This window comes from Coffea arabica, chromosome 7c (genome assembly GCF_036785885.1).
Source record: "Coffea arabica cultivar ET-39 chromosome 7c, Coffea Arabica ET-39 HiFi, whole genome shotgun sequence".
Lineage (NCBI taxonomy): Eukaryota > Viridiplantae > Streptophyta > Magnoliopsida > Gentianales > Rubiaceae > Coffea > Coffea arabica.
In genome coordinates, this window is record NC_092322.1 from 21,456,086 (window position 1) to 21,476,263 (window position 20,178).

Consider the following 20,178-nt stretch of genomic DNA (forward strand, 5'->3'; position numbering starts at 1 on the left):
GTAATAAATGCTCAAATTGGGCATAAATCAATTGAAGTCAAACGATGTCGTTTTGGGTTAGTAGTTAGTTAAGTCGATTCATTAGCAATTTGCAGGTTGTTAGAATTGGTTATAAAAGGGGCCCACACATGTGAAGAAGACAGTTTTTGAGTAATAACAAATTCCATCTCATTTTTCCTCTGATTCTCTCTCTTTCTTTTCACTTCCTCTAATTCTCCCTTTTCTCCTCTTTCCCCAATTCGTCCCCAAATTCAATTCTAATCAGTAATTGAGATTCAAGCCAATGTGCTTGAGTTCCTGACACCTAGCCTCACCGACGAGTACGCCAAGCCAGGGTGCAAACACAACTGATTATTTTGATTTCGGTTTTCGATTTCGAATCATGGTCTAGTAATGAAGAGGGGTTGAACCATCTTTCCATAGAAAAAATGGACTAATCAATACTACGTCGTGTGCACTTTTTTTTTTACGCTAACAGGATATAAAATATAACCTGCATTCAAATTTCATATTATACTTGAGATCGGTTTTTTTTTTTAATGATCTTTATACTGAATAGGAGATTAACCCAACAAAACATTGTTTGACAATAAAAAAGAGAGATTATATCAAGGTAGATCAAACAAGTTGTCAGAACAAGTACACGTTATTACAATAGTTACAATTCAACGAGATTGAAATTAACAAATCCACCAGAAGATCATCAGATGATTGACACCAGAAAATGATCAAGTGATTTATTTATTTTTGGTTGGATATGAAGCCATTTTGTTGATGCCACAAAGTCCTTCTGGCTTCCCTGTGTTTCTTTTCATCCTTATGTATCCCTTCTCTCCCCACTTTGAACCCCACGAGTTCTTCACAATGATGTAATCGAGACTTTTTGTTGAACCATATCCCACAGCCGCCACGCCATGATCAACTTGAGTTCCACAATGCCCATCAAATACACCCTATACCAAATTGCTATGGGATCTTAGAGCCTTTAAGGAGAATGAAAACTAGGATAATTAACACATTTAATGTAGTCAATGAACCAATGATCAGCGCTAAGTGCATATCTATGCATTTATATCATAAAAAAAATGATAATCAGACATGTAATGGGGAGATTGTAAGTTAATAGGATTATAATGGCATCGCAGACAATTTTTATACATTGGTATAAAACTCTTTTAATTATTATTTTTATCATGGAGATTTTAAGCATTTCGTGGAAGTGTCTAAAAGTAGGGGTGGAGTTGTAGACATATCCAAATTTAGGACAAGAATTAGTGGTTAAGAATAGTCTTCCATTTTGAAACTCAACATTCATATTTTCCAACTTAATAATGATGGGATTGTTACTCAAAAGTTTGAATGATTCACACTTAGGCTAGACCATAGTTTTGTTTTCTTTTTCTTTTTTCCCCCAACTACTAGGTTAAGAACTTATTGACACCGTCAAAAATGTGGATCTGTTTTTAAGGGCTATTGGTAAAAAGACAAAAGAGTGGAAAATGGCAGAAAACCAACAAGTTGCATACCCCACTATAGAACTGGAAATCTCTCCCAGAAGCCTCAATAGCTATGCTTAGGGGCTGGTGTGCAAGTGCTTTAAGAAGACTCTGCTCACTGTTCTGGGGAACATCATGGTAACCACTGATTTGGACCAGCTCTGATTCATCCTGAGACATCACAAGTACAAAAATGGAGAAAATAAGAAAAACAAAGGGATTCAGAGATGGTAATACTCAGTTGTCAACTGTCATTTTACCCTCTTCTCATCACAAGTGCCTTCCTCCATAAGGTAAGGGTAGTCTTCCTCTCTGTGAAGTCCACCATTGGAGGCTATGAAGGCAAATGCATAGTCCATAAGACCTCCATTGCAGCCATTATTGTATGTAGTGTCACAGTCAATGAGCTCTTGCTCAGATAATGAAGTCAAATTTCCAGTAACAATTTGGTTTATGCCCTCAACTGCAGCTACTGTGGAGAATGCCCAACAACTTCCTGCACATTGACAAACATATGTCAAGCAAAAAATTGGCTTATTATCACGCTGTGAATCAGTGCCATCAGTCATTGATAATCTTACTAGAGAGTGGGCAGTGTTTGAGAATTGGGAGTTATGACCGTTTCTTAATGACAGTTTAAGTCTTACGAGATTTTTGGAGGCTAATTTCCAATCTTGTTAATCATAATTTATTTGCAGAAAATATGCTTTTCAAACCAAAAAGAAAGTGAATTTCAATGTATTATAAGGAAATTTTTTTTGAAATATAATTTATAGATTTTTATCCAAAAAAAAGAAAAGAAAAAAGCCTGTATGAATTATTAAATTGTGTTGCATACCACATGATCCTTGGTTCTTGACAGGTGTGACAGCTCCTTTCTTTCTCCAGTCCACTGACTTTGGAATGTCCATAACATTTCCGTACGTAAATTCTTCTCCCGGCGATTGTCTCTTAGTAGCCAACTCACCATTCAATCCAAGATACATCTTTTTAAATTCTTCATGACTCAAATCAGCAAACTCATTCAAGCCAAGCCAGTAGTTGGCAATGTCTTTGTTCCTCTCATCAATATGCTTCAAATTATCTTTGAAAATCTCGAACCTGTGCAACTTCTCTTCGATGCTTTCGTAGATTTTTCCGTGTTTTTGGATCCATGACTCGAATAGATTGATGAGCTTGTCAATGCAAGTCAAATCATCCGGTGTATAGCCAACGATCGAGAAATCGCGACAAAATGTGGTACTAGCTAAGAATGACAAAGAAAATAAAAGAATTAGCAACTTAGCATATGAGGAGAAAGCCATAGTTGCTTCGAGAGTTAAAAGGAAGATTATTTTGATGTTGTGAAGATGGGAATGAGAGATGAGAATTGGGCATACTTTATACAAGTTTGAATGGTTTTCATGTGTTGCTTTCAAGTAAAGCTGGCATGGTATTCTATGTTTTACAGAATACTGAAACTTCAAGCTTGGTTCTGTTGGAAGGCTTTGAATCAAAGCATGTCTATATGACCCGTAACAGGTAGGTGATTTCTAATGTCCTCATTTTGAAACATATGACATCATCTAAGATGTTTTGGCTGCGTCATGGCAAAGATCTGGGGGTCTAATCAATTGATGAATCAACTTGGAAAACAGCATTACTATACTAAGTGAAACATCAAACACCAAATCCCAAAGCCAATAGTATGGAATATGGAGCATCTTCCTCTTTGTTTTTATCACTTGATTTGTTTAGTTGTAGTCTAATTTTATTTCTTTTTCCTTTGGAAAATTTGCTAGAAAGAGATGTACCAATGAGCAGCAGGGCCAAATTTATGGAACGATTGACAAAGTGTGAATATTTTTGACATATTAATGCCTCATTTTGCCAGTTTGAGCATTGTATATCCCAGAAAACATCACCGTACATTTCAAAATTTGTGTTTCTGAATAATTTTGCACGATTATAGTGTTCCTGAACTATAACTATAACAACTAATAATCATACAACTAGGTGAAAACAATGTAAATTATTTTAATGCTGACGTGTTGTATTTTAGATCGTATCACTCAAAACATCTTATAAAACAAAACTGTAAGTATTTTATAGATTTTAGTGATACTACTACAATCTTATGCTCTATTACATAACATAGATAAACATATATTTTTGTCCTTATGAACTACAAGTTTAAATTATTATTTCTTGTCGGTCATAATTCTTGTTTTAATTTTTTTTCCTAATAAAAAAGGAGAGAGATTTAAAAAGCAGGAAAAGAGATCTATGATAAAAGTAGAGTTTTGATTAGAATCCAAAACCTCTATATTTTAAAACCATATTAGTCATACAACGCATGGATACATGATGAAAGTCGAGCTTTGATTTATTTCCAGAATTATAGAAACATTTTGTAGGCGAAATTAAAATTAGCTTAAATATTATGTAGCCTATTAATTATTCATAAAATTTTTGCAAAATTCATCTTCTGGAGACCCATCACGTAAATAAAACATGGAAAATATAAAGTACTCAATTCCAAAACAGTAGTTAAAACCAATCTAAGTTTCAAAAGAGGACACTTTTTTTGAGAGCAAGCGGGAGTCTCGAACTTGAGACCTCTCACCTACACTTTACACTCCCGTTTCACCTAACACCCCCGACCCCCCCCCCCCCCCCCTCTCTCTCTCTCCCTCCAAAAAAAAGAGGACGCTAACAAATAAATAGTGCCAAAAACATTGACGTCATATAGATTGTCATAAATCTCTGATTGGAAAGAACGAGTATTGACCACTACAGAATACACATCTAGTACTAAGGAAATATGATTACATTACGTACAGCCAAATAATTATGCTCTCTGTAAAATGCTGAAAGTTAGCTCCTAAGGGTAAATTTAGCCAGTTCATTCAATTTCACTTCTACATTGGAAGACACTTGCATGAGGGTGATGCATCAGATGCATAAAGAGGAGAAATGAAAAAGATATCTCTGACTGAGCATTAAACAGATGACGGGTGATTCTGGTTTCATGCAGCAAAGCCAGACGTTCAACATATACTTGCCCTCCAAAATTTTCGGTGGCAAATACACTAATATGAGCTCCTTTGGCCACTGCTATCCGAGATCAGGTCTTCAAGCTCATCAACAATAGCATCATAACAGAAGAGATACTGCTCCTGAAATAGTTTAATTGCATATAAAAATTAGCTAACGTAGTGCAGTAAATGGAAGCAGAACTGCTCCTTAAAACTGGTTATATGTTCCAATTTAACAACTCACATACAACAACAGTGCTATAGACATATGGGAATTATTTGGGAATCTCTAAGACTCATTTTTTATGAAGATAACCAGAAATTAGTAAAGAAAAATAAGGAATCTAAAACATAATATTTTTTTTGTTTCTACAGAATTGCGTCTTTAACTTGAAAGTTCTTATGATCCTCGTAGACACCCAAGGGGTCTTAGGGGCGACTTGGTTTAGGGGTTTTGGTACTTGCAATTACAATAATTCCAATACTGCATGCTTCCAGTGCAATGGAAATTGAAATATTGGAATCATGTCTTAAAATTTGGCCATTCATGATTCCCGACCAAATTGGGACGAATTGACCAAAATCCTCATTTTAATTCCAAAAGTGAACACATGAAGGATTAAACAAGATTAAAAAACAAAAAACCTTGTGGCTTCCTCTTCTCCATCGATTATCCTCTCCCCTCTCTCCTCATCATTGAACCTCCACCCCCTTGTCTCCAACCACAGCTTTCTCCAGGACATTTAAGAAACATTACCCCTCCTTTCTCGCCGCTAACCACTTCCCCCTCACCCCAGTGGACCCGCTAAATTCCTCTTTCACTATCAAATAGTCCCCCTCAGCAGTCAACCCAACCTCTCTCTTCTCCTTGTGGAAAGCAAAACTGATGTTTAATGGCAAGAAGGCTGGTGGCTATAGGTGGATTTCAGTGGTGCTTGCAAACAGATTTCAAAGGATTGGGATGGAATTCACCATTTCATTTTGGGATTTGTTTTCGGATTGTTTAATTAAAGTTCCATTTGACAATTTCAGAACAACAAAAAATAAAAAGAAACCATGTGCCAAATCTTCTATTTCAGACATGGATTTTTTATTGGTAATTGCAAAATGAAGCACAAAAGAAGAAGTTTTGATTGGTGGTGCTGGTAAAGTTAGCGGTGGTGAGGCATCAAGCCAAGAAGACAAAAAGTCCAAAAGAGAAAAAAAGAAGCAAAAATAAATTTTAATACCCATCCCACACCAATAATTGGCTGTGGGAATGATAGCACCAATTCAAACCCATACTGATTTTCTATCCATTATCCCATTTCCTTTTCCAATTCCAAAGCATGAACCAAGCGCCTTAGATTAGAATGTCAAAAATCTGGTTTCTAACTAAGAAGACTGGTTTCTAAGAAGGCCATACAAGATGGAATTGGACATTCAGAAACTACAACTTGCACCAGATAAGTAATTCTTTTAACTGAGGCAATGATACCAACCCCTTCACCTACACACAAGCAGCAACTTATCTTCGGTTCCCAATCGGATGAATTAACAGGAGAAATTTAGATGAGTTTTACTCTTGAAAATAATAATAATAATAATTTATGCCAAGAATAATGTATGATTTATTATAAGCTTGATCTTTGTATTCAAAAAGCTCATATTTATATAAAAGAACCAAAGCACAGGCAGCAAAAGCATAGAACAGGAAACTTGTCATAGAAGACAATTAACAATAAATTTCAAGAGAAGAAAGTGACGTGAAATAAAACACTATATGCATGATTTCATCTTCATTTATACAAAGCCAACAGCTAAACAGCAGGCCATCTCATGTATAGTAACCTCTAGCACGTCAGAAAAGAGGAAATATATAAATGGAAAGTGCAAGAAGCCAATGACACCAGTAGATAACTAAAGATTTAAGAAGATGATATTAGAAAGAATGATTTCCATGCCAGTGTCAACCAAACTGCTCTCCAATTAGATATTTATCAATTTCTACATGCTTTTGCACTAATTTTATGCATCTGTATATTCTTTTACACTATTTCTATGCATATGCACACTATCGCAAGACATGTACATGTATCTGTGTGCATGCTCATGCAAACATACAAACTAGTTTCATCTTATGGATATATGGGGTCTACTACCAACTCCTATCTGATTATCCAGGGGTCATGGTATTAAAAAACAAAGTCTCAGGGACACCCTATTTAATCGATTTAAAAAACGGTCCATATCATTTTTCTAAATTAACTGATTCCCATCTCTAGAGAAAAGGTTCCAAATACTAGAGAATATATCATAAAAAATGGAAAATAAAGAATAACCAAAGAAGACACTGTACCAATGTCTGAACCATCCCAATTCGCTGTGACCTAAAAAGGGTTATAGTCTTAACAAGATCCAAAGCAGACATGTCACCAACTAGAATCCTTTGGATGGTATTCTGGATCGTGCAATATGTCCCAGTTCTACCAATGCCTGCGCTGCTCCGAAAATATTAAGTGTCAGCTGCAAATGGATAAATTATTTCAAGAAATATGAAGAATCCACGGTAAAATAATAGCATGATCTGAACCTGCAATGCACCACAATTGGTCCAAGACTAGGTGGTACATCATATAATCTTTTGAGAATTTCACGCACAGCAAGGGTATCCCTAGGAACTCCATGATCAGGCCATTCAGGATACTGGATGTGCAATACATTTAAAGGTGGTTCTTCTGACTGCAACAACGTCAAAGAGCAAACGTAAGGCTCAAAAACCACCAACAGGCTTATCATCCACAGGAGAAAAAGAATTAATCCCAAGACGTTTACAAGGGTGCCTGGAAAATATCATTATGCAATATAAAAAGGGCACCCAAACTCGGAGACTAACTTTTAAACAACCATGCTGAGCTTAGTTTGAAAAGGGACGAAAGTGCTGGTTCAAATATGAAACTTTGCCTCCAAGATGGGCAACTCAAATACAGAAATTCATTAGGGCCAATCTCAAAAGGGAAGTGAAGTAAGCTAGTGCACCTAGAGGCTACTCTTTATCTTAACACTCTAATCTCCTCTTCACTCCCCATCTTCAGGGTGGGTGGGTATGATCAGAAAATGTGGATATAAGTAATCAGAACAAACTCTTCCATTATTAGCAATATCCCTTCACTCATTCAGTTGCATTTTCCATTAGAAAAAAAAAGAAACTAAAGTCCAACAGAAGCGATCCTATATATGCTGGGAACTTGGAGGGTCTAAATTCCACTATGGGACTCCAGAAACATTTGCCTGTTTTGCCAGATTTCGCACTCATAGGTGCCTAAAAAATTCCAATGTTCTAACCATAAAATTCTACCATCTTATTGTTAGGATGCCTTAGTTATTTGATCTATGGCTCTGTTACTTCTGAACAGCAGGTTCACTAATTTTGTTTAGCAGACACTTCAAACTATCAGATATTACAGTTCAGGGATCTAGAAAACATCCAGCGTGCGAAACTTGCCACACCCATGACACCGGACCAGGTTACTTTAATACTTTTATTAATGCCTTTATTGCAGTTTAACTTCGTGAGACAATATTAGGACTGCTTTGGTAATGGGGATCAAGTCAATCTTTAGTCCTCTTTTACTTGGCCAAGTCGAGTTCAAGTCTGGCATTTCAAATAAGTTGAGCTCAAAAGCTCAACTGCTATTACAGTATTTGAGCCAGGTCAAGTCAGAGGAGATCGATGTTCCAACTTGCCTCAACTGGTCTTGCAACCCCATTGAACAGTCACAAAAGCCTCCTCTCCCTCACTAGTTTTCACCTGCTTAGATCCCGAAATTCCACTCAATTATTTCCTCAAAATCTAAATACAATTGATTGAGACTTGAAATATAATCCCCTCCAGGTAGCTGCAATACTGTTGCAATAAAAGCACTGCATCAATTCTGGCTACATAAAGCACCAGCCAGTCAAATTAAAAAAAAAAAAAAAAAAAAAAACTACTCCTTCTGTCCCATAAAGATAGGCCTACTTCCATTTTCACATATATTAAGAAGTATTAGTTAATATAGTTAAAGCAATTATTTTTTTCCTCAATATTTTCCACATGTACCCCTCCTTTAAAACTAGATGACTCATTCAAAGTGGACGGCTCATATTAAAAAACCATTCTTGGAACTTAATGCTATTTAGTTTTTCAATTCAAGACTGAACCTAGTAAAAGCTACAAACTTGATTAAAATGGACAACAAAATTGAAATTGTTGTAATTAAATATGGCCATATCAGTAAACTGATGAGTAACTACCCTTTAAAAAAGAAAGTAGGCCTAAAATTTGGTACAAACACAAAGGAAAGTGAGCCTGTCTTTATAGGCTGGAGGGAGTACTTTCATTTTGATACTTAAAATGCAAACTTCATTAACATATAAATTAGATTCTGTAACCTTAAAGGACACAAAGAAAGAAAATGAGAGATTCTACCAAGTGATGGAGGCACCAAAACCAGGAGACGCATCTACCTATTCTATAGTAAGTACTGCTATAGTAAGTAGGAAAGAATGTCTTTTTTTCCTTGTCTTCATACATCTCATCTTATGAAATAGAGTCAGTCATAAACAAAGTCCTCTGCCTACACCACTGGCAAGAAGGAAGGGTGAAGAAAGGGACTCAAAAGATGGTTAGCCAGCAGGCAAAAAGCTGAAATTTAGAAGGGCATGGGGACAATCCCATCAATTATTCAAATAGAACAAGGAAAGTGAATATCATACTCAACAACAAATTAAAACATCATGTAAAACGTTGATGAATCAATGTCGCATAGAACAAGGGCCACCAAATATGATTTCTGTTAATAAAAAATGTTATTTCTCAACTACAAATTTGTTCAAATACATACTATCTCACATTATTAACTGATCTGAATCAAAGAATTCATATTATTCCCTCCATCCCATAAGAATACACACTTTCTTTTTCTGTTTGTCCAAAATTATAGGCCTATTTCCTTTTTTAAAAGGGTAGTTATTTTGTCAAATTACCAATATGCCCATATTTAATACATTGTTATCAACAATTTCAATTTTGTTTTCCATTTTAATCAAGTTTGTAGCTTTGACTAGGTTGAGTCTTGAATTGAAAAACTAAAGAGCACTAAGTTTCAAGAATAATTTAGTAATATGAACCATCTTACTTTAAATGAGTCATCTAGTATTAAAGGAGGGATACATGCTGAAAGTATTAATTAAAAATGATTGCTTTGACTATATTCACTGAAACTTCTTAATCTGTAGAAGAAGGCCTATCTTTATGGGGCAGAGGGAGTACTACAATCCACCACATGGTGGAGACCTATCCTATAACTAGGAATTATGTCCCAAGAAAACAAGAAGAAACAGTACACAAAGAGCACTAACAGAAGTTGCTCAGGTATAAAAGATAGCCATTGCAAGTGCATGTTAAATGCTCAAAAAGAGGGTTAGATAATCCACGCTTCCAACCTAATGGCTGTATGCGACCTTGACAATCCCAAGCTACCAGCAGATTAATAGAAAAATTAGGTATATGCAACTTCCACAAGCAAAAGCGTCCAAGTTGACGTTACCTTACCTCTTTGTACTTCACCTCTAAACATCGCAAGACCAATGAACTACCAGTTGTTTTAATCCACTTTGTGACAATACATATATTGCCAAATTCTCTAGGCCCATCCTCTGCCTGAAAGTAGTCTCCACATTTCATCATCTGCATAGAATTTCATTGTAAGTGGAGAAAAGGAAATAAAAAATTTCAGCAGGAAACATTTTATAATATAAACAGAAGAACTGGACAAAATAAATTGTTGCACATAAACATAAATGTACAGACACATATCAATTCTATACTAAAATTACAAGATAATTCAGAAATACACATTTTTCGCTTGATACAAGTTACATAACACTGAACATAAAGCACTCCAAACTGGCATCTTGAATTGGTTTCTTCAATGAGCACTTTAAAATGTTGGAACTGCTCTGTTATGCTAACCAACACCATGAAACTTTCTGTAATTGGAATAATTTCAGTAATTTGAAATGGCTGTTTCCAGTAACTCTGCTTTAAAGAAATCCCTTATTTTGTTAAGGACAAGATTCTTAGACAAAGTACCATATTGTTAAATCAAATGCTTCACAAACAACTGGCCATGGGTATGTTATCCATCTAAATTGATTTAGAGTGCAAAACATAGCACATACCCACAATTACATAGAAGAATATATAAACTTCTGATAACCGTAGTTATTGATATGTATTAAAGTTGTTCCCCTTGCCAATTGGAAAGGAGAAAATAATGTTAAAGAAGCAGCTACATATTTTAATTGATCCTGTCCTTCATTTCCAAAAATTTCAACAATCTCATTTGACAGGACTTCCAATTAGAAAAAAAAAATACAATTTTACAAAGCTTCCCATATTGTTTACTGCTGTGGACATCCCCTTAATATGAGACAGATAATTTTCCAACAGAAAAAATTGATTGTGAAGATGTCAACAACTAGGAAATGCAATCTTTGCCCTATTTTTTACTTCTGTTGTCTTCCACTATATAAGACGGATTATTTTTCAATCACAAAAAATTTATTCTTGAAGATGTCAACAACTGGGGAATGGTTTGTGCAACTTGATATAAATTTTAAGGGAACTTCACAGAATTTCAAACATAAGAGGAGATGTCTCTGAAAATTACAATAAACTTCAAGGGGTGAATGAATTTGCCCAAGCTTAAATTATTAAGAAACTACCAAGAAAACACTTCAAGTTGGACGTCAACTGTCACTCAGTCCAAGATCAACTACGATCTCTTTAAAAGAAAACAAAATGCAGTTTAGGTCACTATTCATGACAAAACAGTTTCAATCAAGTAAAAGCAAAAATCAGAGGCAATATACTTGAGAAAACGGGAAGATAAACAGAAAAGCTCAACTATAAATTGAAAATTTTACGCAAACAGAAAGTGAGATGGCCAATCAAAATTAAAAGCAATGAGTGTGTTTGGATACTAAAATTTTTCCAAATATATTAATATGCTTGCATGGCAAACATGTTTTTCAATTAAGTTTTTATCTTTCCAACCACCTTGTTACCTCACACACATCACTTTGCAAAAAGGGCTATCCAAATAATATTTAAAATGATCTCCTATCTAAACACACTCAAATTGTCTATGTCACAATTGCATTCATACATTAAAAAAATCCCTTTTAGCTTCTAACAATCCCTCTTAATTACATGACTTTTCTACATATTAATTCAAACTGCAAGCAACATGCTTATCTGTTGACAAAACATTCTTTTAGAAATTACATTTCCACCGACATTAACTCAAATATCATTGGCACTTCAGAGATGCAAATCAATGCATCTACAACAGACGAAGCACAAAACTTTTCTGGCATCCCAAAACAGGAAAACAGACAAAAAAAAAGAAAAGAAAAGAATGGAGAGTTATTTAATAATTTAACTCATATCACTTACAGGATGGTGAAAATATGACAGGAAAAAAATATTCCTTTTAGAATGAGTTGAATAAGAAGTAATCCATCTAGGCCAATACACAATAGTTTATCATGCTTGACCTTTCCTTTTCTAAGCATTTTGCAAATCCAGAAGTAGAGAAGACTCCACCTAGTCACGATGAAGATTTATAAGATACAGGAGTCTTCAAATGTTATAGGTGACAAGATCCACAGTACTTTAGACATGGTATTTGTTAATTACAAGCACATATTCTTGGGCATGCAATCCACAATGCTTATTTTGGTCTCTGTCAATTATGGACAATCAAATTGTTGTGCAGAAGTTGTATATTAGTCACCTGCAGTATGGATTTTTCCTCATTTCATGGGGAAAAAAAAAAGTTATATTCAGCTCATTTTGGTTTTCCTAAACCTAGCCTTTATTCTACTTCCCTTGCTATTATAATTTCTCTTCATAACCTACATCCTTTTTCCGTCTTGCAGAACTTCAACAACAACACTGTACCTATGTGGCACCAGAGCAAAATAAGGTCCAGCTTTTACTCACTTTTGATTCACACTCATGGCTCCTCAAAAACAGAGAAGGCCACAGAGGGTAAGGACAGTAAGCAAAAGCTACAGAATAAATGAAGGTACACGATATTTTTGTCAGTACAGAGCACAGATACATTTCTAGGTGTCTGGTTTGTAAATGCTTTAGGCACTAGAATATGAGTCAGTGTAGCAAATCCAGACATAGGTATTTGGGTTCAGAGATAATCATGGAAGAAACAGTTGAACTTACACAGGAAAATTCATAGGAAAGAACATGACATAAATATGTACAAGGAAAATTGATACAATTTACCTTGTACTCCAAACAGTTGAGTACCTTGTAATTGTCTACCAATCGTGTAAGCATAACTATCACAGGACAATGATTCTGGAGTATCATCTCCCAGAAATCTTCAAAGGTATGTGGTAAAGCACCTTGTGTTGCAATAAAGCGAGACACCTTGTCAGATGTCTACAATCAAAAGAAGCATTCATCAATCACCAAAAGAGGCTTGCAATAAATCAAGACACCTTGTCAGATGTCTACAACTAAAGAAGCTTCAAAACATTACTCCAGAATTTTTCACTAATAGTTTAAAGCAAATGTAACATGGTCAAAAAGGAAGTGACATGGCCACTACTTAGCACACCAAACAAATAGGACACACCTCAATGAAGCTTGCATTAATATATCCCCTAGCTGATGGTCTGTAATCCTTGCATGGGTTCAAAACAACCCTGTTACTGTCAACTGAAAGACGGATGATTAATGTGTTACTCCAAAGATAAAGATATGAATTGCAATGTAAAAAGAGACAAAATATAAATATAACCAACAGACATACATGGCAGGACGTCACTGTAACGATTTTTGTCACGGTTCACACTATCAAAAGCCACTGTGCATCTACTCATCATATCCGAACGGCTCATCCTTTTTGCCTAAAGTACAGGAACAGAGTAGATAACTGAGCTTGAATGCTTCAACCATGTAGTAGGAAAAAAAATCACAAGTAATCAGAGCTAATGGTGGCACACAGTTCCTTTTGATTGTGCTTCAGTTATACCACCACCAAAAAAACATAAAACCCCAAAAGTACAAAAAAATTGTCAATTTATTCATTTACTTCCCTGTTAAAGCAAATAGGGTTTCCAGAAGAAGGAATCGCCCAAGTGGTAAAGCAATTCTTTCCAATCAACATCCAGAGGATCAGAACCTCACCAATCTTTCAAAACCTATTTCTACTTTTCCAAGAATACATTGATATACTATGGATCCAGGGCCTACTACCAATTGCAGGAGGCAATTCAACAAATCAGCTAATGCAGGCACTAAATCAGTAAATTGCTATAATCAGTACAGTTCATCTACTGAACCTGTAACATTTTCAAATTTTCTCCAAATCTCAATATCCAATAAACGAAATCTAGAAGGGAAATCTCCACCATAAATCATTTCACAAAACTGCCTCGGCAATTGCTGAGCCACCCGCCCCCATGTTTCTTAACCGGCTGATCATGTCCCTTTTATCACATCTTGAATCCCAGCTGTTTTCACGTATATTTTCCATATAAACACATACGGTTAGACCATAGCTACCAGTAAACCCTAGAGAATCATTTTTTTCTCAGGAACGCCATCCAATCCCCTACCTCATTTTCCCCAAGTTCCCCAATCTGTAGCCCCCTTTACATAAAAACAATCCATAATAACAACAATAATTCCAAATAAATTATTCTATATGCCTTTTCCAAGAATCAAGCAATGAAAAGATAATCTGAAGCGAAAAAAAGAAAAATTATGCGTTACCTGCAAGGTGAGGAACTCCTGCCGTATCGTTTGAGGTGACTTGAAAAGCTTGTCCTTGAAAGATTGAAGAGCTTCGGAAGAGTAACGGAGTTCATCCGGAGAAAGAACAAACTTTGCCGGCTCCGAATCCGGTGAGAAGTCGAAGAAAGGTTTAGCAGCCAGGGAAGAAGAGGCAGAGGATGTAGAGATGGGTTTTCCAGTGGCGGCCATGGCAGCCGATCTCCGGCTGCAACACCTACCAGAACTCACGTTACCCGTGGCTCCCGAGGAAATTATGGTTTCTCCGGGAGCTGAACCTCCGGATTACCGGCGACTTAATGGATGACTTTGGCAACAACTCCTTACGGACTGTTTGGTACACCGTTTTAATACTAAATTAAAATAAGTAACGATGGTGTCGGATTAACTAATAAAAAGACTTACGGTCCGTTTGGTATGGTGTAAAAAATTTTCTTTAGGAAAATCTTTTCCAGGAAAATTGTTTGAGTAAGGGTCTGTTTGTTTGAAAACATTTTTCACATTTTCCATTTTTTGGTTGTCAATTAATTTGGGAAAATAATTTCTAAGGAAAATATTTTACTTCAAAAGGATGGAAAATAACTTACCTGGTCTACTTATTGAAGTTATTTTCCTTCAACCTAATTGAGCGTTCCCACAATTTAACGAAACCAATTAGAAAGACCGGCAATTAAAAGGACACAGAGTTGGAGCGATTCACAATGGGCTTTGGCTCCATCTCCGGCGACAAGCAATGACAAAGGCACCACGTCCGATGTTTCAGGTCAATTCTAGTGATATGCAAGTCTTTCCTTTTTTTTGAACTTTATGCTTAATTTGGTTCTCCAATTTGGGGTTTTAACGATTTCATGTGATAGGATTCAAGACAATTCAAGGTTTGAGGAAAATCCGATCCAATTTATTGTCATTAACTTAAGAAATTATGTGGAAATAAGAGGATTGCTTGTTGGAGTAAATTAGGAAGTTGCCTTAATCTTGAAACTGCTGGAGACAGTGCACTGACATGCTTCACAAGGTCATGGAGTCTGCAGTCCCTGTTGACAACAACTGGGTGATGAATGAGTTGTTTGGGACAGGTGAGACCTCCTCTTGATTTCAAGAACTTCAGATTATACTTTCATTTGCACTATCAATTTGAATCTATTTTACCAAGTTGATGTTTGAGAGATTCTAATTGGCGGCCATTTTTCCTCCAATTTTGTATATCTTTCGCTCTCATTTTAGCTCTAATCCAATTTTTCTCATATTTTTCTGTATAAGATTTTGCAACTTAGAAGTCATGCTTTACTTTGTATCAACTTTACCTAGGCATAAATAATGGCGCACTCAAATTTACCATTGCACAGGAAGCAGTATGAGGCCAATTTTGAGTATCCTGATGAATTTGAATGACAGCTACAGATGGATAATGGTTTTTTGGTCTGAGTGATGTCAATTCAACGCTTATTGTTCATTTTGTTTTAAAATTTCTAGTAACTGGCCATAGTTCACAGAGATTGAGGAATGACTCAAACAAGAATGGTAAAATCTTTCTTCATATAATTGTACAAAGTCATCGTTGTCTTATTACATGATGTGTCCAGTTTCAATAGTAGTAGTTCGTCCTATTAGTTGGATCATGTCATTAACAATTAGCATCTGATGGCCAAGCTTCCCGTAGTTCTGATGTCCATCCATGTATAACAGAGAAATGTAGGCTTATTTAATTTCGTTTTAATACAATAATCAACAAGTCATATATCATCTACAAGGCATCTGGCAGTATAATGATAAAAATGATGAGGATTAGATGATGAGAAATAGAGGAGTTTTGTGATTTGTATGCAACAGTTGTTGTACATCTTCCTAGCTTTTCATTTGCATGGAATTTTGTGGTGACTCTTAGGAAACTCAATTTACAATTACTGTTGGTATATATCTGTGACTTAGAACTTCTAATGCAGTTTTTCCTCTAAGTCATAGTGGTTAGTTTTAAAAAGGAGTTCATTCTAGACAAGCAACTAAAGGACTTAATATGAACACTTCTGTTCATCGTATCTTTGTTAAGGGATCTTAAATGCTGCAAATTATGCATTTTACTTCCATTGTAAAACTTTAATGCAGATTTTTAATAGATGAGATTCTTTTGACGAAAAAAGATGTTGTATGTAATCTAGTAAGAGCAATTCTAATGGTTTTCATGCTTATTGGATCATCTAATTCAGGGATCTACTAATGGCCATGTCATGGTAACATTATGATGTCATTTGATATTTTAGTTGATTGTTATTTGACAAGAACTTTCCTTACTATAGTTTGTCAGAGTAAACTCCAAAGTCCAGATACACTGGAAGGGAGCAGCTGAAATGGTTGACATGTTTAGCTGTTTGCACTCCATAGGCTAGGATAAGGACCAATAAGCTTGCGTTCATTAGTGGAAAACTGCTTAAGCAGAAACTATGACACAGTTGGAAGCTATTGGAGTCAAGAGACTACAAGTAAGTTACTTTACCATAACACGTGATGAAAGTCATTTTTCTTCTGCTTTCTTTAAAGGGTATTTACTTCAACAAGATAGCAACAGGGCAACCATACGACTACCTCTCTGATAGCAAATGTGGCAAGTAGGACGGAAGATTATCTAATATGGAGAAGGAATATCTTTGATCCTACAAAGAAACTGAATGACATAAAAATAGATATGACTTATTTGGAATGGTACAAGAAGGTGTGGATTGAGTAGGGAGGATACTATGATAGTTACAAACTTTGGCATTGGAAAACTAGGGATGAAATCAAAAGCAGACATGAAATCATGGAGCGCAAGAAAATTCTCACTCGATACTAGAAAGACATAGTTGATGAAGCAGAGCAAATGCCTCAAAAAGAATGGGTGGCTTTTCAGACTCGTTGTATTTATGCAAGAAGCAATAAGAATGGTTGAACCACTTGACAATAGATAGACAATAGATGGTTTGAGTAGGAGAAGAAAGGTGTTGCCCATATATTTACATTGAGTGGAAAAATCAATTTCCACTAGTATTGCTATTAAGGAAATTTTTTATTCATATATGCAATTTCCTAAGATTTTTATTAAAGCTAAACAATGGAATGAATTTTTCAATTCTCTATAAGAAGGAATGTGTGGTTAGAATTTGTAGAAACTAAAGGCAGAGGTAAGCAAGATCATATTCCAAAGTTGGAAAATATTTTCAAAAGTTAAACAAACACCAGAAAATGAAGTTAGAAAATATTTTCAATAGATTGACCAAACACTCGAAAATGATGAAAAAGAAATTATTTTCCTGGAAAAATACTTCCATGGAAAATATTTTCCCATGGAAAACATTTTACTCCCAACCAAACAGATCCTAAATCTTATATACACTGACAGTGTATATACTATCACGGTTGAATGCATGACACATATGTAAATTTTGGATTTCAAATTCAAATTCGAATTATGTGTCATGCATTCAATGGTAAAAGTATATACACTGTTGATGTATAGAAGATTATTTACTCTGGTCCTAATTTTCTATTGTTTTGTAAGCCATCGAAGAAGAATTCTCGATAGAAACTAAAGCCCATCACTGTTCCTTCAAGACATTTCGGTAGAAAGGATTTTTGCTGCTTGAAGGCTGACTCTCCTCTGGTGTATAATTCAATTGATATCAAAAAAAAATTCAAAAAGAAACAGACTTCCAACTCATAACCTTGCAATTGAAAGTGAAGATAATTTGTATATGTATTATCAGAAAAAGATTGTCAGTGACCAAAAAGTTGATAGACAATCAACAAGATAGTCAGCATCATGTTACAGTAGTTTTTTCTATGGTGTTTTCTTAACCAATGATCAATGATAGCCAGTAGGTTAGATTCTCCTCCTTTGCTATGTGGAGAGTAAAGAATTGGGCAAGAAGCCATGAAGTTTTAAGATGCGTTAAGAAAAGAGAGGTAGATGCGTGTTTATAGGAAATTAACTTTTTCAGTAGAAAAACTTCTTTCTACATGTTAAGCGAACCAAACAGCTAAAATTAAGGAAAATGTTTTCCAAAAAATATTTTCAGTCGAAATAAGCAGACCCTTAGTTCACTTTTTCCTCTTTAGGGGTTAAGAGTGAGGTATGTTGATATTCTATATAAGGTTAAAATTTTCTATACTTAAGCTATCGTGTACATATATTGGCTTCCTTCTACAGCTTATGAGGTCAAGATAAATGAACAGAAATTTACTTGAATCTTCCCATCGCCATTAGATGTTCCTTCATTTATTGTAAAATGTTATGAAACAATTAAAAGTGTGGATGTCCATTTGTATTCTCAAAAGGACTAATTTATAATTCATTGATCCCAAGGGGATTAATTTATAATTCATTGCTACATTATGTAAAGGAATTACAATGGATGAACGGTTTCAATTCATAAACCCATTCATATATTGGAAGAACCGTTTCATAGACTATTTATGTTCTTGTAGTAATGAGTGTTTAATAGAATTGATGTACCTTTAATTTTGTAGTACCTATATATAGAGGCACTTTGGCAAGAGAGTACTTTTGTATTAGTTGGAATAATAAGAAAATCATTCTCCATTTCTCTACTCATTTCCCTAATATTTTAATTCATATTATAATATTTCATTTTATTAATTTTATAACACGTTATCAGCACGAGTCTCTATGTTTTAGCAAAAAGGTAAAAACGGAGCCTCTACTTTAAGTAAAAGTGAAACACGAGATTCTGCTAAAATTCTGTTCATGATTTGTTTTTTGGGCAACTTCTGTCTACTTATTGAGATAAATATCTTACTCATAAATTTATTTTAATTTCTTATGGCTAACCTTACAAAACAAGAGTTCATATCTCTTGATATTTCTGAAAAAAATTATTTATCATGAGTATTGGATGTTGAAATTCATCTTGAGGCAATGGATCTCGGTAATACTATTGTTGAAAAGAATGAATCTTCAAACCAAGACCGTGTCAAGGTTATGATTTTCCTTCGTTATCATTTAGATAAAGAATTAAAAATAGAGTATCTTACTGTCAAAAATTCTCTTGTCCTTTGAAGAGATTTGAAAGAAAGATTCGACCACCTGAAATTAGTAGTTCTTCCAAAGGCCCAATATGATTGACTTCACTTACGGCTATAAGATTTTAAATCTGTTAATGAATATAATTCAGTCATGTTCAGAATTACTTCTCAATTATCATTATGTGGCGAAAAAATCACTGATAAAGATATGTTAGAGAAAACACTTTCTACTTTTCATGTCTCTAAATGCTCCTGCAGCAGCAATATCGAAAAAAAAGATTTAAAAAATATTCTGAACTTATTGCATGTCTTTTTTTGGCTGAACAAAATAATGAATTATTACTGAAAAATCATGAATCCCGATCAACTAGAGCAAGTCCATTCCCTGAAGCAAATGTGACTCAATTTCAAAATTCTAGTTAAAGTCTTGGACATGGCCGTAAAGGTGATCGTGGAGGAGGCCGTGGACGTGGCCGTGGATGTGATCGTAGTAAATTTGTGTGTCGTGAAAATTATAACCATGACAAACAATAAAATATTACCCAAAAGAGAAATAATAACTACGATTAGAAAAATGGAGAAAAGAAAGTTTATGAAGAAAAATGCTACCGGTGTGATATGGAAGGTCATTGGTCCCATACCTGTCGTACGACTGGGCATTTTGTGGACCTCTATAAAGCATTATTGAAAAAGAAAGACAAAAGTGTGAAGACAAATTTCATTGATCAAAAGAATAATTATGATGATGGTGATGATGCTGATATGACACACTTCGATGTAGCTGATTTTTTTGAGCATCCTG

General features: G+C 35.0%; 2 protein-coding genes and 1 long non-coding RNA gene across 5 annotated transcripts; 1 reads left to right on the top strand and 2 right to left on the bottom strand.

Moving 5' to 3' along the window:
- Nucleotides 1-579: 579 nt before the first annotated feature.
- LOC113697865 (cysteine protease XCP1-like) lies at nucleotides 580-2,850 on the bottom strand. Its single transcript, XM_027217459.2, has 4 exons — nucleotides 2,335-2,850; nucleotides 1,757-1,992; nucleotides 1,527-1,667; nucleotides 580-953 (listed from the first exon to the last, which is right to left on the bottom strand). The coding sequence occupies exons 1-4, from the start codon at nucleotides 2,798-2,800 to the stop codon at nucleotides 738-740; spliced, it is 1,059 nt and encodes a 352-aa protein (XP_027073260.1). The 5' UTR covers nucleotides 2,801-2,850; the 3' UTR covers nucleotides 580-737.
- Nucleotides 2,851-4,199: 1,349 nt separating this feature from the next.
- Nucleotides 4,200-14,725, bottom strand: LOC113699993 (protein-tyrosine-phosphatase PTP1). Of its 3 annotated transcripts, none has more exons than XM_027220377.2 (8): nucleotides 14,343-14,725; nucleotides 13,378-13,474; nucleotides 13,201-13,283; nucleotides 12,870-13,004; nucleotides 10,089-10,223; nucleotides 7,086-7,234; nucleotides 6,852-6,993; nucleotides 4,200-4,654 (listed from the first exon to the last, which is right to left on the bottom strand). In XM_027220377.2, exons 1-8 carry the CDS (start codon nucleotides 14,550-14,552, stop codon nucleotides 4,568-4,570), a joined length of 1,038 nt encoding a protein of 345 aa, XP_027076178.1. In that variant the 5' UTR covers nucleotides 14,553-14,725; the 3' UTR covers nucleotides 4,200-4,567. The 3 variants fall into 3 exon arrangements, 2 of the variants coding, with proteins under 2 accessions (XP_027076178.1, XP_027076177.1); XM_027220376.2 differs by having other exon boundaries at nucleotides 4,389-4,654; nucleotides 12,846-13,004; nucleotides 14,343-14,699; XR_003450491.2 differs by having other exon boundaries at nucleotides 4,550-4,654; nucleotides 6,852-6,988; nucleotides 12,846-13,004; nucleotides 14,343-14,699.
- A 260-nt stretch (nucleotides 14,726-14,985) lies between these two features.
- LOC113697801 (uncharacterized) lies at nucleotides 14,986-17,401 on the top strand. The gene is made up of 4 exons (XR_011817397.1): nucleotides 14,986-15,123; nucleotides 15,218-15,436; nucleotides 16,655-16,837; nucleotides 16,918-17,401. It is a non-coding gene; the product is annotated as an uncharacterized lncRNA (long non-coding RNA).
- Nucleotides 17,402-20,178: the final 2,777 nt, after the last annotated feature.

Excerpts from the sequence above, each read along its gene's own strand:
- LOC113697865 (XM_027217459.2), bottom strand. The coding sequence starts at position 2,800 with ATGGCTTTCTCCTCATATGCTAAGTTGCTAATTCTTTTATTTTCTTTG. Across the intron at positions 1,993-2,334 it reads CAAGAACCAAGGATCATGTG|GAAGTTGTTGGGCATTCTCC; the intron begins GTATGCAACACA and ends GTCAATGTGCAG. Across the intron at positions 954-1,526 it reads ATTTCCAGTTCTATAGTGGG|GGTGTATTTGATGGGCATTG; the intron begins GTATGCAACTTG and ends AATTTGGTATAG.
- LOC113699993 (XM_027220376.2), bottom strand. The coding sequence starts at position 14,552 with ATGGCCGCCACTGGAAAACCCATCTCTACATCCTCTGCCTCTTCTTCC. Across the intron at positions 13,005-13,200 it reads TTAATGCAAGCTTCATTGAG|ACATCTGACAAGGTGTCTCG; the intron begins GTGTGTCCTATT and ends TTTTGATTGTAG. Across the intron at positions 6,994-7,085 it reads CCAATTGTGGTGCATTGCAG|CGCAGGCATTGGTAGAACTG; the intron begins GTTCAGATCATG and ends TTTTCGGAGCAG.